The sequence below is a fragment of the Ursus arctos genome, unplaced genomic scaffold, assembly GCF_023065955.2.
Source record: "Ursus arctos isolate Adak ecotype North America unplaced genomic scaffold, UrsArc2.0 scaffold_3, whole genome shotgun sequence".
Lineage (NCBI taxonomy): Eukaryota > Metazoa > Chordata > Mammalia > Carnivora > Ursidae > Ursus > Ursus arctos.
This window is the reverse complement of record NW_026622985.1, coordinates 14,132,579-14,146,528: the sequence shown is the minus strand read 5'-3', so window position 1 is coordinate 14,146,528 and position 13,950 is coordinate 14,132,579. Positions and strand designations below refer to the sequence as shown.

The 13,950-nt window shown below is 39.9% G+C and overlaps 1 protein-coding gene across 2 annotated transcripts in view; it reads right to left on the bottom strand.

Moving 5' to 3' along the window:
• VPS41 (VPS41 subunit of HOPS complex) overlaps positions 1–13,950 on the bottom strand; it is a 169,633-nt gene that overhangs the window by 76,644 nt on the left and 79,039 nt on the right. For both annotated transcript variants that reach the window (XM_026502942.4, XM_044385612.2), the window contains one exon: positions 13,099–13,164. In XM_026502942.4, coding sequence (XP_026358727.1) covers positions 13,099–13,164 — 66 coding nt within the window. The remainder of the gene's footprint in view (positions 1–13,098; positions 13,165–13,950) is intronic.

The window sequence follows — 13,950 nt, the reverse complement described above, 5'->3', positions numbered from 1 at the left end:
CAATCAATACCCAAACTTCCTCCAGCTGAGCCGTTCTGCTGTGGCTTACAGTACAAAGAACTGGGCCTCCTTTGTCTCCTGCTCCAGCTCCAAGGAAAACTTCCAGCAGAGGGCAGGAAGAAAAGGAGGGAGAGAAGAATTCTGAATTCAGCTGTTCTCAGGGTTGAGTCTGACTTTCCGCAGTTCTCTTACAAAAAACCTTGTGTACCCTGCTCTGACACAGGATCAAAGAAGCTTCTTAGTATTTTTACAGTACAGACAGCACACGTCATTCTGTACAACTGAGGAGTGCTCAAAAAAAGGTGGGGGGAGGCTGATATACTACTTTCTGGAAAGGAAGACAAATGTTAACTAATTTACATTACAGTTTTAGACACGATTCATGTTATTTTCTGATGTTTCTCAGCAGTAGTTTCAATCATTTTCCCTTTATATTTTGTGGATGAAAAAGAAGCAATGATATGTAAACAAACGGCCTTAAATGTATTAGGGAAGATCTTCACCTAGAATTCTTTCGTAAGCCCTCCTCATTTCTTGGTTCTGTATACATGTTAGGGTCACGATGGTTCTACCACGGGATAACGACTACCAACCACTCTGTATCTCATTCACTGAGATTCATGTATTTACTTTTCATCTCCCCAAGAGACCACAAATGCATCGGGGAAAGAAACCACATCGACTTTGCTAGTCACACAGGCCACAAGGAATATGAGATACTGAGTAGTGTTCCCTGGCCCTACCAGTCACAGTGTGTTTGTTGCAGGGGAGCTACGTCACACCCCAAGCCCTCCAGTTACTCAGCCCATCTTCAGTTAGTGATGTCCCTAAGCTATTCTGGACACACGGGCATTTGCCCCGATCTCAAAAATCTAAGGGAAAGAACCTTGTGGACTGACTGGTCCACAGTTACTACGTCCTCGATGTAACAAGGACATCCCTCGAAAAAGGGCTCATTTACACTGGCTCCGCGTCCTACGCCTGAAACGTTGGTCCCGTTTCCTTTGCTCAGTGGCAGAGGAGATAATTTGTGCACAGCTGATCACAAATTTGGGAAGTGCCTTTAAGGTTAGTCTTCCCCTATCCAGTTTAGCTGACTGCAGTTCTTTCACGTCGGGATGCCACCCGGCCTCTCATCTGGCCCGAACGGTGATGATCTGAACGGTGCATGTGTGCTGCCGAGGCGCTCCCCATCCCCACCATGCCTCTTCTCCTGGTGGTCTAGCCTTGGCCTGCTTCTCTCCTCTACGTTACCTTCCCTGGTCCTTGAAGCACGTATTTCTGCCTTCCCTCTCCACTCTACTTTCTTCCTTACTCACAAGTCCTAGTTGCCAATCCATCCACAGCAGAAAACCTGAAATGTCAGCTGGTAGTCACGAGGCATTGCCATTACTGCCCTTCGAAACTCTTTGAATACAACTACGCAGCACCTCAGGATTTGATTTACAGCATTTTGTGGGACCCACGGTTTCACCCAGGAGGGAAAAGGACCAGACAATCCACTCTCTGCTTTTCAATCCTAATCTATGGGAATTTCAAGCAACACACCGTCTGGCAGGAATGCCAAGGAAAGTTCTGCTTCAGTGATTTAAGAAAAGATAACCTCTTTTCTTACAAACAGTCTACACTAATTTAACTACAGCAGGACTATCTGCCTGTATTTCACTGACATTTAATAAAATCCATTTCTTTCTTCTAGTCATAAAACTGCCTAGAGACCTACTGAGCATGAATGTTCTACAAAGCATTTTAGAGGGTAAGTCATTGAGTGAACTACCTTTAAAAGCAACTGGTTAATTTATTTGGTTCATCTTCCACATCCCATAATATTGAATTGTCATTATCACAATACTGAGAGCAATTTAAGCTCAATGGGAGCTAAGTACATAGAGAGGAAAAACTGTTTCCAAGAGGTCTATTTTTTGTTGGAGAAAGTATTCTAGGGCTTTATTTCCCATAAATCCACATTCTGGCAGTCAGCACTCTTGGTACTTATATTTCAATAGGAGCCCTCACATCCTCAGCAATATACTTTATTCTCCTATGTTTTGTGCTGATAAATCTATCTAGTACTTTGCTACACTACAGAGTGGTAAGGATGCACATCCCAGAGTCTCCCACACACGGGGCGGGATTCCTATTGGGCTGTAATAAAGCCACCGATTCTGGCAACATAACACCCATCATTATCCATTGCCCACTCTTCCCTGATGGAGGAAAGGGAGGATGATTGGCCCCTTTTTAATCATCTTGTGATCTTTCAAGTATATAAATCACTTGAGTCCTTCAGGCTTCCTACACACCGGCGGCACCGCTTGCTTTGAGGCAGACAACGGTGTAGGGAAGAGTGGCTGGTGGGCAAAGCCCACGGGCGAATCCTATGTGGCAGTTGCTTTACTGCAGGAAGGACCGAGGGGCTTGGAGAAAACAGACTCTATAAAGACAAAATGCCAGATCCCAGAAGATGCTGGAGCTCGAGATAATAAAACTGAGAAATAAAGAAATGAAAGGAAAACCCAGAGCATTAGAACATGCCGATTAAGACTGCCTTAGTAAAAACAGATAAAGGGCATGATGACGGGCAGGACCTGTCACAGAAGGACTTAAACATCCAAAGTTGGACATGATTGGAAATGAAATTTTACAAATCAAGAAAGCAAGTGAGAAAAAATGAGCGAGCACAGAGAAGAGCTGGGAAATTGTTTGGCTGCTGACAATAGTCCTGGAGCTGGATGGGGGCTGGAGTGACCAAGAAGAGTGGGACGGCCGGTGCCTCTGTCTTGCTTCCTGCTTTGGCTCAGTACCAAAGTTTAAAACCCACAGCTTTTCCAAACACCATCCAGAAAGAACATAAAGCATGTAGGAAGAGAAAGAGAATTTCTCGAATACAGCATTGCTTAAATTCAGTGGTGATTTGCTGGACAAGTTATAATCCTTCCATCTCCTCTCCTGAGAGGTAATTTAACATGTTTAAAAGAGGTTAAATACAGGCCAAAAACTGCTACCACAGGAAGTCTCTGCACACAGAAAGATTTCTAGAGCTTGCTTGACCACTTGCTTCCGAGCAATGTTTGAGTAAACGCAACGCCAATGCAACACAGGTTTTGGACAAGCCCTTGAAATTAACCAATCCCGTGAAAACTATGTAGACAGAACAACGCTTTGAAATTTGAGAAACACCCTACCGACATAAGGTAACAGTCAATTTAGTGGCCAAGAATTCCAAGCTACAGGTTCAACGAGAACAAAAGAAGCTAACACTGGAGGTGCCACGTAGGAGCAGTTTCCTTTATATTAAAAAACTAGCGATGACAGATAGATACAGATCTCTGTATCCATCTGCCCACCTATGTGGGTTTAGCAACTAACTGTGGCCAGATGTGAGGGAGGCTCCTATTTAACCAGCCATCTGCAATTTCTGCATATGCAAACACACAACTGCAACTATGATTTTAAAAGTAAGCAAGGTATTTTGAAATAATTTTACCACCTAAAAAAAAAAAATCTTCCATTACGGGTCCCACAGACTTAACAGCGCTGGGGGTGGTTCATGCCAAACACCCTGGGTCTGTACTTCAGTTTGCAGCTGTTAAAGGATACATTTCCTGGGGCTGGGTTTAAGGTTGGACCCCTTCAGCAGCAGCCTAAACACAAAAGTCATCCACTGGGTAATTAAACTTCAATTAATGGGCTGTGCGATGCACAATGATCTCTGATTTTAAATATGTATAATCTCAATCACAGACGACTGGAGGGAGATCTTCACCTGGTGGGGATTACGGAAAAGAAATATAAAAACTGCCAAGTCTTGAGAAACAGAGAAAGTCACCTGAACACACAGGTTTATGTATTTGAACAAGCACTTGACTCAATTTAAAGTTAAGCAGAGGGGAAAAAAAGATCAGGACACCATGTGCAGAAGAAACCAAGTCAAATGAACTTGCCTTTCACGGGGCACACTGGTGTGTCCTTGACAGCCTCCATGCAAGTGGCAGAGCTGACGGTTTGAGGGCAGACCCACATCTGTGTAGGAGCTTCTACGTGCCCTCTTTTTACACACGTCCGTGTCTACTCTACAGTCTCATTATGACTCCTATATAATGCCTCCCTGGGAACAAGAATAATTATTCCAGATTTAGCCAAAATTGGAGAAAAGGCTGCAGGCTATTCAGTAAGCAGCAATAATTTGTGCTCAAACTGACAATAAATATCAAATGGACAGTCTTCATTGTCCTGGCTTCTACGGTAATATTAAAAGCTGCCCCAAGCAAAGAATACAGTCAGACAAATCACAAAGGAAGATATATAAGTGGCCAGTAAATAAAAACGTTTGAAATTGCTAATAATTCAAAGAATTTACAAAATAGAACAATGGACTATCTTTCTTTGTATATTAAAATTGGCAAAGAAAACGTGGAGAAACAGGTAGTCTCTACACTGCTGGCATAAACAGGTGTATTTCCTCGAATGCAACTTAAGTGGCGGTATACATCTAAATCATAAAAAATAATCATGATCTCTGACTCAGTAATCCCAGCCCTGCGAATCAGTGCTAGGAAAAAACTAAAAAGCATAGCGTGAGTTCATGCCCAAAGATTTCCAGCTTCATTACAGCATGATTAATGATAACCAAACCTGGATACAAACTAATGGTCCAGTAATAGGAGAATGGTTAAAAAAAATTAAATAGATCAGAAGAATGGAATATTATATAACCATTAAAGAATGTTTGAGTTAAGATTAGACTTCAACAATGTAGGGAATTTCATATGATTTACAATATTAAGTAAAACAGAGATCCAAAATAGTTGAGATTACTTTACACATTCTTTTATTATTGCTTTTTCTTATTATAAAAGTAATGTATTTTTTAAAGGATTTATTCACTTATTTGCTAGAGAAAGTGCATGCACAGGTGAGCACAAGTAGACTCCCTGCTAAGGAGGGAGCCCGAGGTGGGGCTCCAACCCAGGACCCTGGGATCATGACCTGAGCCGAAGGCAGAGGCTCAACCAACTGAGCCACCCAGGTGCCCTAGTAATGCGTGTTTTCTTAAAAATAAATAAATAAATAAAGGCAGAAAATGCCAAAGAAGGCCCAAAAGAACACTCATAATCCTGACCAGACATTGTTAATGTTAATATTACTAATATCGCTAATAATTTCATAGGTAGCCTTCAACGAATATTGCTATACACATAATTATATTTCTACAAAAACAAAAAAGAAATCAGAGTACACATACATTTTTGTAAAGTACCTCAACAGAAGCAATCTAGCAAACGTTGTGCATTTTATTTGTTGCAACTGAGAAAGAGAAAGGCGGACATCCAGGAGTTGGCTGGGCACTCACAGCTAGGCCTTGGTGCTCTCTGGGTGAACATAAACAATTTCACACCAACATCAGACAAGGCCTCGTGACCATGAAAGATCAGGACAAAAAGACCACTCCAAAATCATGTCTGAACACAGACAAAATATGAACACTTTCCAAGCCACATAAATGATCAAATATCTCCCTATCTCCCTATCCTGGCTAAAATGAAAGACTGCTGCTTCTTTACCAATTATATTTTTAGCCTTGATTCTCTCCTCCTCCTAGATAAGATTTATTAACATACCCAATGGTAAAATTACTCTTGCTTCCTGGAAACTGAAAGGAAACAAACAATAGGGGAAAAAGAAGAAAGGCAAAGGAGTCCAAAACTATCCCATGGAGATACATACAGGTACACATTCTTCCCTCTCAAAAGGCTTGGAATACTCATTTTCCTGCAAAATCACCATTCTGATTCATGGTCTAACAGACTAACTGCTTTCTGCCAACAGCATGCCACCCATTTTTTTTTGGAAATACACTGTACGCCATTCCTAAAATCCAGGTACTATGTGTTCACAGCTCCTAACATGGACCCGACACAAAGTTGTGTTCAAAGAAGCAGATTCAGGCCAAACGGTCCTGTGAAATGACTGTGATTCAGTTTGCACTGGTGACACCAACCTACAATACTTGCAGTTTAAGACCCCTTTGCTTTAATAGCCATATCTTAGAAAAAGAAAAACCTCCCAAAGTTAATAACGGTATTTATACATCTTTTATACAAACAGACAACACCTCTCACTGTTCATGACAGTCACTGTATTAAACCCCAAAAGAAAACATGATGAGCAATCTCAAGTAGGCAATTATTCTTACGCAGTCATTAACTACTCAAAATACTTAAGAAAAATCACAGCACTCTCAACACGCGAAGAAAGATATTTTCAGTAAGGAGCAAAGGATGGTTTGATTGCTCCAGGAAGACAGATGGTAAGCTTTACATCAGAATTCAGGGGAAAGCTGCAAACAATATGGAAATATTACGTATGGAAAAGTGAGCTCAACTCATGAAAGAAAAAAGCTTCTACTGTCAACAGGCTGTTGATGGATATGAAACGAGAGAGAGCCCTGAAGAAAATGAAGTTGCCATGACTCCATCTCAAAGACTCTGGGAACCCTACATGCTGACATCAAAAAAGCAATTCATATTTGAGACAAATGAACCTGATTTTGAAAGCAATGAAGAACGTCTATTTTTGACACCGAGATAATTTCTACTTTAAGAACTGGGTTTCTATTTTTAGCTTCAGCCAGTTCAGTACTACAGAAAAACCTGCCAAAACATACTTTTATGATATAGCTATTTCACAACTTGGTTTTTACATACCTAATGCTTGTGAAGGTTATACTTGTGTTGTACTTCCTATTAATGGGTGGTTTTCAATCAATTTTGGTATGTGTAGAGCATGAAATGAATTTCTAGTAATGGAACCATAATTTGTAGCATAGTACTTGAAGAAAAGAAGGTATTTATGTATAATAGTTCAACACGCAACCACTAGGACGTAACTCTGGTAGCTGCCTGTGAAGTAACGTGTGACAAACGTTTGCATGTATAAAGCTGCCTTCTGACCACTTGCAGAAATATCATCCTCGAGATCCACTGGACAATATACCAAGCAGGATAACGGACAGTCAAATCCCTCTTGGCCCCAGGAAGCCTGGCTCCAGCCTTGGCAGAAGACAGCAAACACGAAAGGAAACACCTCTCCATGTCATGGTTAGTGGTTCACTGGGCTGTCGGGATTCTAAAAAGATCTGCATTAGTACAAAAAGCCACTCTATTGAATTCCCTTCCAGAAAGGATTCAGAAGGCAATCTGGGAAAAAAAAAAATACATAGAATGCAATCTGAATTTGCAGATCACTGTTGGAAACTTACAGAAGCTAGCTGATGCTACCACCTCTGTCCTTCAGGTAAAATCTGCCGTGAGCCTTCAGCTCCGAACAGCAAAGTGCTTCTCCTCATTTCATGCACACAGACCCTTTTCTTGTTTGCTGACTGACATTTTCTAGCTTACAAAGCAACCTGTCCCTGCGGCCAGGTCCCCTCATTCTATCCCACCACAACGCCAAACAGCTGACTATCTCGTTTCTAAAAATGAACTCGGCTGCAAACAGCCATTGTGACAATTTAATAATTTGTCAGAGGGGTAGAACCAACTACTATGAACTGTATTTCAGAGTTCAAAGGTAGAGGTCGTAGGAAGCTAAAGTTTATCTGCTGACGGAGAAAGCTGAGCAATTAAAAAAAAAAAATCCAGGTAAGATCTGCTTGGCCGACTTAACTCTAAAATAGAAACTTCATTGCTATGCTCATGTATTAGAATTTTTGCTACACAAGAGGTTACACTTAAAAAAAAAATCCACAGGTTCACATGTTTGAAAGCTCTCTCCAATGGCACTTTTAAGAGATGTGCTTTTTCTTTCCTTTTTTTTTCCCCCAACATGGAAACAAAACAGAATTTAGAATAAGCTTTTTATGCTCATGTGTCAAGCAGGGGAGTCCATAAATCCAGCTATGGCATTCAACTACTGAGAAGTTACCTTGAAAACCTAAAATAAAAGTTTATGCCAAACAGAACTACAGCCTCCTCTTCCTAGTCCCTGGTGGATAAGGAGCTCTCTCTAAAGACCAAAAAGCCAGAACCTTAAAAAGGAAATAACAACAAATGTGTCAAACTACAGTCTCAAATGTTTTCTGCTACACTGCTGTTTTGCAGGGCTATTCTGAACTGTATGTCCTAATTACTTGAAAAAATGTTTTTACAGGAATCAACATTTTTAATAAAATCAGAGCAACTAAAATATTTCATTAGGCATCTCTTTTAATTTTTCTTTGGAATATCCCATTGTAGGACTCCCGTTTTCCCCATTTCGCTTCTCTAGTCTCTGTGCTACTTTCCCCATTGTTTACAGAAGTTGGCATGTAATTCAAAGACTCATTTAGCTGTCAGTCTAGGGAAGATCAGTGTTCTTAAGGGTTAAAAATGCCTCTACCCCAGATTCCACCTTCATCGGGCTAGAATAATTTCTCTTTTAAAGGCAGAAGGTCATAACCTCTCAGTGACACGATATTTGTCTTTACTCTCTTTTCTCCCTATAGGATCCGCCATCTGCTCTGGACAGAGAGGTCTTGGTGTCTACAATATGTGATTATCGCAATGCTATTACCATTTGCTAAATTCTGGACGCTTCAAACTTGCTATGCTTAATTTACAGTGCTAGTTGAAAACTGAAAAGATCAGAGTTCCGACTGGACCGATGTCATCTTGTTTTTCTCATTTTTCAAAGATATAAAATGCCATAACTTGTTATAAAACAGGCAGATCCTCCCAAAAACTTGCCAACACTTTCAAAATGAAAATGATCATTTCACAGTAGTGCCCTCTTTTTAATGCCACCTTCTCAAAGCCTTTTTCTTCGCTTTTAAAATCAAGGTTACACTCCTTAATGAAATCAAATATTTTCTGAAATATTTTCAACTATATAAATGTATTTTACAACAAACAAAACGTACTAACGCCAAAACTCATGCAGCGTAAGTGATCTTTAAAAGTGCAGACCATACACGCACAGAAGGAAGAAATCGCTCCAGGGGTTTCTGCAAACCACACCAACCTGGTACACATTTTGGAAATCTCTAGTTATTTAACTGCATACAAAGAGGTCATGATAGTTTATTGAATAAACACTACTTTTTTACTGCTTAATAAGTACATATTTATATAAGAAACTTAATGGATCCAGACAAATCAGTCGATAGTTTGCATGTTACAAGTCCCTGAATGGAAGACACATTTACATAGCAATGTTTCTTAAGCCTCTAACGCATGTATGAGAAATTATGACGGCTTCTAAAGAGAAAGAACTCAAAATCAAAATGTTTTAAGAGGAGCTAATTTGTCATCCCACAAATAATTACAGCAAAATTAGTGCCTCTAAAACCTATAAAGGTTATTGGCACAAGGGTACGTATACACAGATCAAGAAATGAAAGTCCAGAAATAAATGCTAACATTTATGATTAACTGATTTTTGATGAAGAGGCCAAGACAATGGCAAAAGAATCATCTTTTCAATAAACGAGGCTGGGACAACTGGATATCCACAAGTAAAAGAATGAGCTCAGACCATGCACAAAATTAACTCAAATTCTAGACCTAAATTTAAGAGTTCGAACTATCAAACTCTTAGGAAAAACACAGGCACAAATCTTCATGACTTTGGATCAGGCAATGATTTCTTAAATAAAACACCAAAAGCATAAGTGTAAAAAAAAAGGGGGGGGTAGTTAACAGGACTTTATCAACATCTAATACTTTGATAGTTCACAGGACATCATCGGTAAAGTGAGGAGGCAGGTCACAGACTGGGAGAAAATATTTGCAAATCATATATTCATAAGGGACATGTATGTATAATATCTAAACAATTTTTCATAAGTGTATAATAAAAAGACAAATAGCCCAATCAAAAAATAAGTTAAGAATCCAAAGAGACATTTCTCCAAAGAAGATATACAAATGGCCAATAATCACATGAAAAGATGCTCAACATCATTAATCATTAGGAAAATGGAAATCAGAACAATAATGAGATACCATTTCACACCCAGAAGGCTATAATTGAAAAGACAGATAAAAATGAACATTGGTAGGGCACCTGGGTGGCTCAGTTGGTTAATAAGCGTCTGCCTTCAGTTCAGGTCATGATCTCAGGGTCCTGGAATCAAGCCCCACATCAGACTTCCTGCTCAGCAGGGAGCCTTTTTCTCCCTTTGCCCCTCCCCACCTTGTGCTCTCTCTCTCTCAAATAAATAAAATCTTTAAAAAAATGAATGGTGGTGAGAATATGAATAAACTGAAACCTTCATATATTGCTAATGAGAATGTAAAATGGTGCAGCCACTTTGGAAAAGACTGACAATTGAATTGTACACTTTAAACTAGTAACTTTATGATATACAAACTATATATTAATAAAGCTGTTAAAAATATTTTTAAAAAATGATTTTATATCACTTACAATGATGTGTGTAATATGATTTTTCATATTAAAATATCACACATATATACTTTTTATCAATCCCAATATACCGAGCCCTTTATATAACACATTAGCCCTTAGTGTGTGTGTGTTTTCTTTTAAATTATTTTAATCCAGAAATTCTAACTTAATATTACTTTTTAGGAATTTTTCACCAAATGACCTGAATTGTTTTTATTTTACTTTCATCTTATAAACACATAATTAAAGATCTTTTTGTGCTTGAGAAGAAATGTCTGCAGGTGCATTTCTGGAGAACTGAATAGGAAAAAAGGAGAAATCAGAATGTTCTCATAGACCAATGAACGTAGAACAAACTGTCAAGTAGTCGATGATAACCAAAGAGATGAACCAAACCCCTGATGTTCTTGTCTGTTCAGCACTTGGGAAATTCTACTTACTACACTGCCTATCACAATGTTCATCTTTGTATAAATTCCAATGCTTCCCATATTAGCTCACCCACACTTGAAGACTAGACTACTCGGTTGTCTGCACAATGCTCACGAATCTACTCAACGAGCTCTGGCCCAAACAGCCACATTCACACTAGCCTTCCTACAGACGTCTATAAATGATATTAAATGCTACGGAGAAGATGAAGAATACGTAATTGACACAGTTCACCCAGGCATCCTGCAGGTAGACAAGACATCCATGTAGTAATACTACTGTGGCAAACTTGATAAGACTCTAGGTATCCCCACAGTATAAAAGCAATTACTACACATCAAGAGTAACCGCATTATTAGGAATACAAATTAACACAGAAAAATTCCACCTTCAGAGTCTGAGTCCTACCACTTAGACATCACCAGTCATATTATCTCTATGTTCTTCATACCAATACCTTCAAGAAGGAGGGGACAACTGTAAAATTTCTAACTCCTAAAATTGGAAACTGGAACACTGAACTGCATCCTATACTAGGAAAATATTTAAACCAAAGTGATTTATCAATTTTCAGTATATGAGGGATTATTGTTAAGAAGGCAACTTAGGGTGCCTGGGTGGCTCAGTCAGTTAAGCATCTTCCTTTGGCTCAGGTTATGTCCCGTCCTGGGTTCGAGCCCCAGGACAGGCTCCCTGCTCAGGGAGGAGTCTGCTTCTCCCTCTCCCTCTGCTGCTCCCCCTGCTCATGCTCTCTAATAAATAAAATCTTAAAAAAAGAAAAGGCAACGGAAGCAGATTGTCCCGCCCCAGTCAAGCCTTCAGAGGACCACAGCCCCAGCCAAGGTGCAGACTGGAGCCTAGGGACAGACTCTGAGGCAGTGCTACAGAAGCAAACCACTCCGTAATTTCTGAACTAAGATAGTAAAGTGTGTTGTTTTAAGCCACTTAAAAATACAAACACACAAAAAACACTCAGCATTCTTTATCTCTGCTCCGTTTTAAATAAAAATGCAGGGATTTAAATTATAGCTGAATGAATTTATGCTGTAGCTCACCTAAAATTTCTTAACTAGAAAAGCATTTAATAAATAAATACTTTAATAAGAGGAATTTTAAAGCTACTCCTTCCTGAGGTCAACAAAGACAAGATAGTTATTTTTTTTCAGGAGTGAATCAGCTGCAGATCTAAGCTAGAGAATGTTAGATTAAATCTATAATTCCCACTGACTGACCCCACAGACATGTTTATGTAAGGCTGACGAGGCTACAGCCTAAGGATAACCATGAGCTGGGCAGCAGGAGGGAAGAAGCTGGCTGGCTCCCAACCAGAAATCAGAGCTGGTGCAGTGTTGGCTTCATGCTGTGGAACGGAATCGGGACCTACAGGACCCGCAATGAGCTACCGTTACAATGAGCTAAAACCAGTGCTTGAGAAATACTAGGTAATGACCAGCATGCTTTCCTGCCCAATCAGTCTATGAGGCAGCAAACCAAAGGAAAACAACAGATAACTACCCTAACACATTCAAAAGCCATTTGGCAGCTGAGCCTCAAGGTAGCCATTCCACAGGTATACACTGCTACAGAAATAACCACAGACCATCTCATTTTCAACGAGCTCTAAACTGGATAGGAAGTAATATTCAGCATTCCGGTACACTGACAGCATTTTTGTTATAAAAATGGTTTAAAAATTGTTATAAAAATGGTTAATAAAAATAGAAAAAAATTAACTCGACTTATTCCATAAGCAGAAAGATTCTTTAATTTTAGAATTTACTATATCGATACATAAACATGTAAATGTACAAAAGGATTACGTTCCTCTCTTATTTTTTAAAATAGCACTAAGATAATGAAATATGCCAGAAACAGGTCAGTGAAAAATGGCCATAATTGTTCTAAAACTCTATCAAGGCCTGCAGGAGACTTCCACAACAAGAGGTAAAAACATGAGTTTAATTGCTCTTTTGTTATTTTTAAATGCTACTTTTTTGTTTGTGGAAGGGACATTTCAAAGCACTAGATGGCATTTCAGGGACTGCTCTCTGTTTTTCTTGCTCTGTATCTACTTCAAAGGAATATCAGTGAGAAGCACTGAGGTCCTAGCTTTCCCAAGAGATGTCGGTCTTACAATTTCATCACATTGATCTTTCTCAAAATTTCTCCTAATGAATAGTCAGACATTAAAAATATTATGGATAAATTAAAAACCAAACAGAATCTCCATCCCTCCCACCCCAAGACGTCATGTAATGGCAGTCACAAAGCGTTTACCTTCTTCCCTCCAGTCACAAACTGCTTGCAGCTGGATCTCACGAAATGCGGGTGCACGGCAATGATCTACAAGGGAACAAGGACCCATCACTGGTTTAGGAGTCGCAGTTAAAGCCCAGAATGAAAATCCTTTATACATGACAGGCAGCATAATCAAAAAATGATCCTGATATCTAGGTAAGAAGTCATCTATTCAGGTAATAGTCTGCAACTGAGGACATCTGAGTTTTGCTCTGGTGTGAAAAGATTTCTTCTGTGAAGCCGGGTCAAAGCTAAAAGATGAGAGTGAATTAGTTCTAGTTTCTGGCTGAGTGAGGACCCTCCGAATGGGCATCCCCTCTTTAGGGTCAATGGAGGCAACAAGATGTCACAAATGTTTGTAAGTGAGTCCGATTCACAGAAGAAACCCAGAGAAAGAACCCAACGATCTCCTTGTCCAGGATGCCTTCCAATGATGTATGGGCACCAAGTGGACAGGTGGAGCAATGTGGCCTCAAATGCATCTGGATAGTTACACCAAGGCCCCATCAGAGCTGACCATGCAGGACCTTCCCTTTGCCCTGCAGCCCAAGTTCCCCTCCCCCCAGATGTCACTGGCTTTCTACTCAGCCAATCTCCTCTCAGCCCCTTTCAGGGGTTTCACCACAGGCTGCTCTACCCTCAGCACTGTCTACTTCATTTGCCCTGACTTCTTCTGAAGATCTGGGGGCTCCCTTCAGTGCAAGCCCATCCTCACGGCTCCCCTTTCATGGTTGTGAGCCTGTGAGCCTGCATATACTCTGCCTCCTTGTCTTTTTTAGCCCCAAACCCATGTAATCACTGACTAATACATCTTGGTTTTTTCTAACCGAA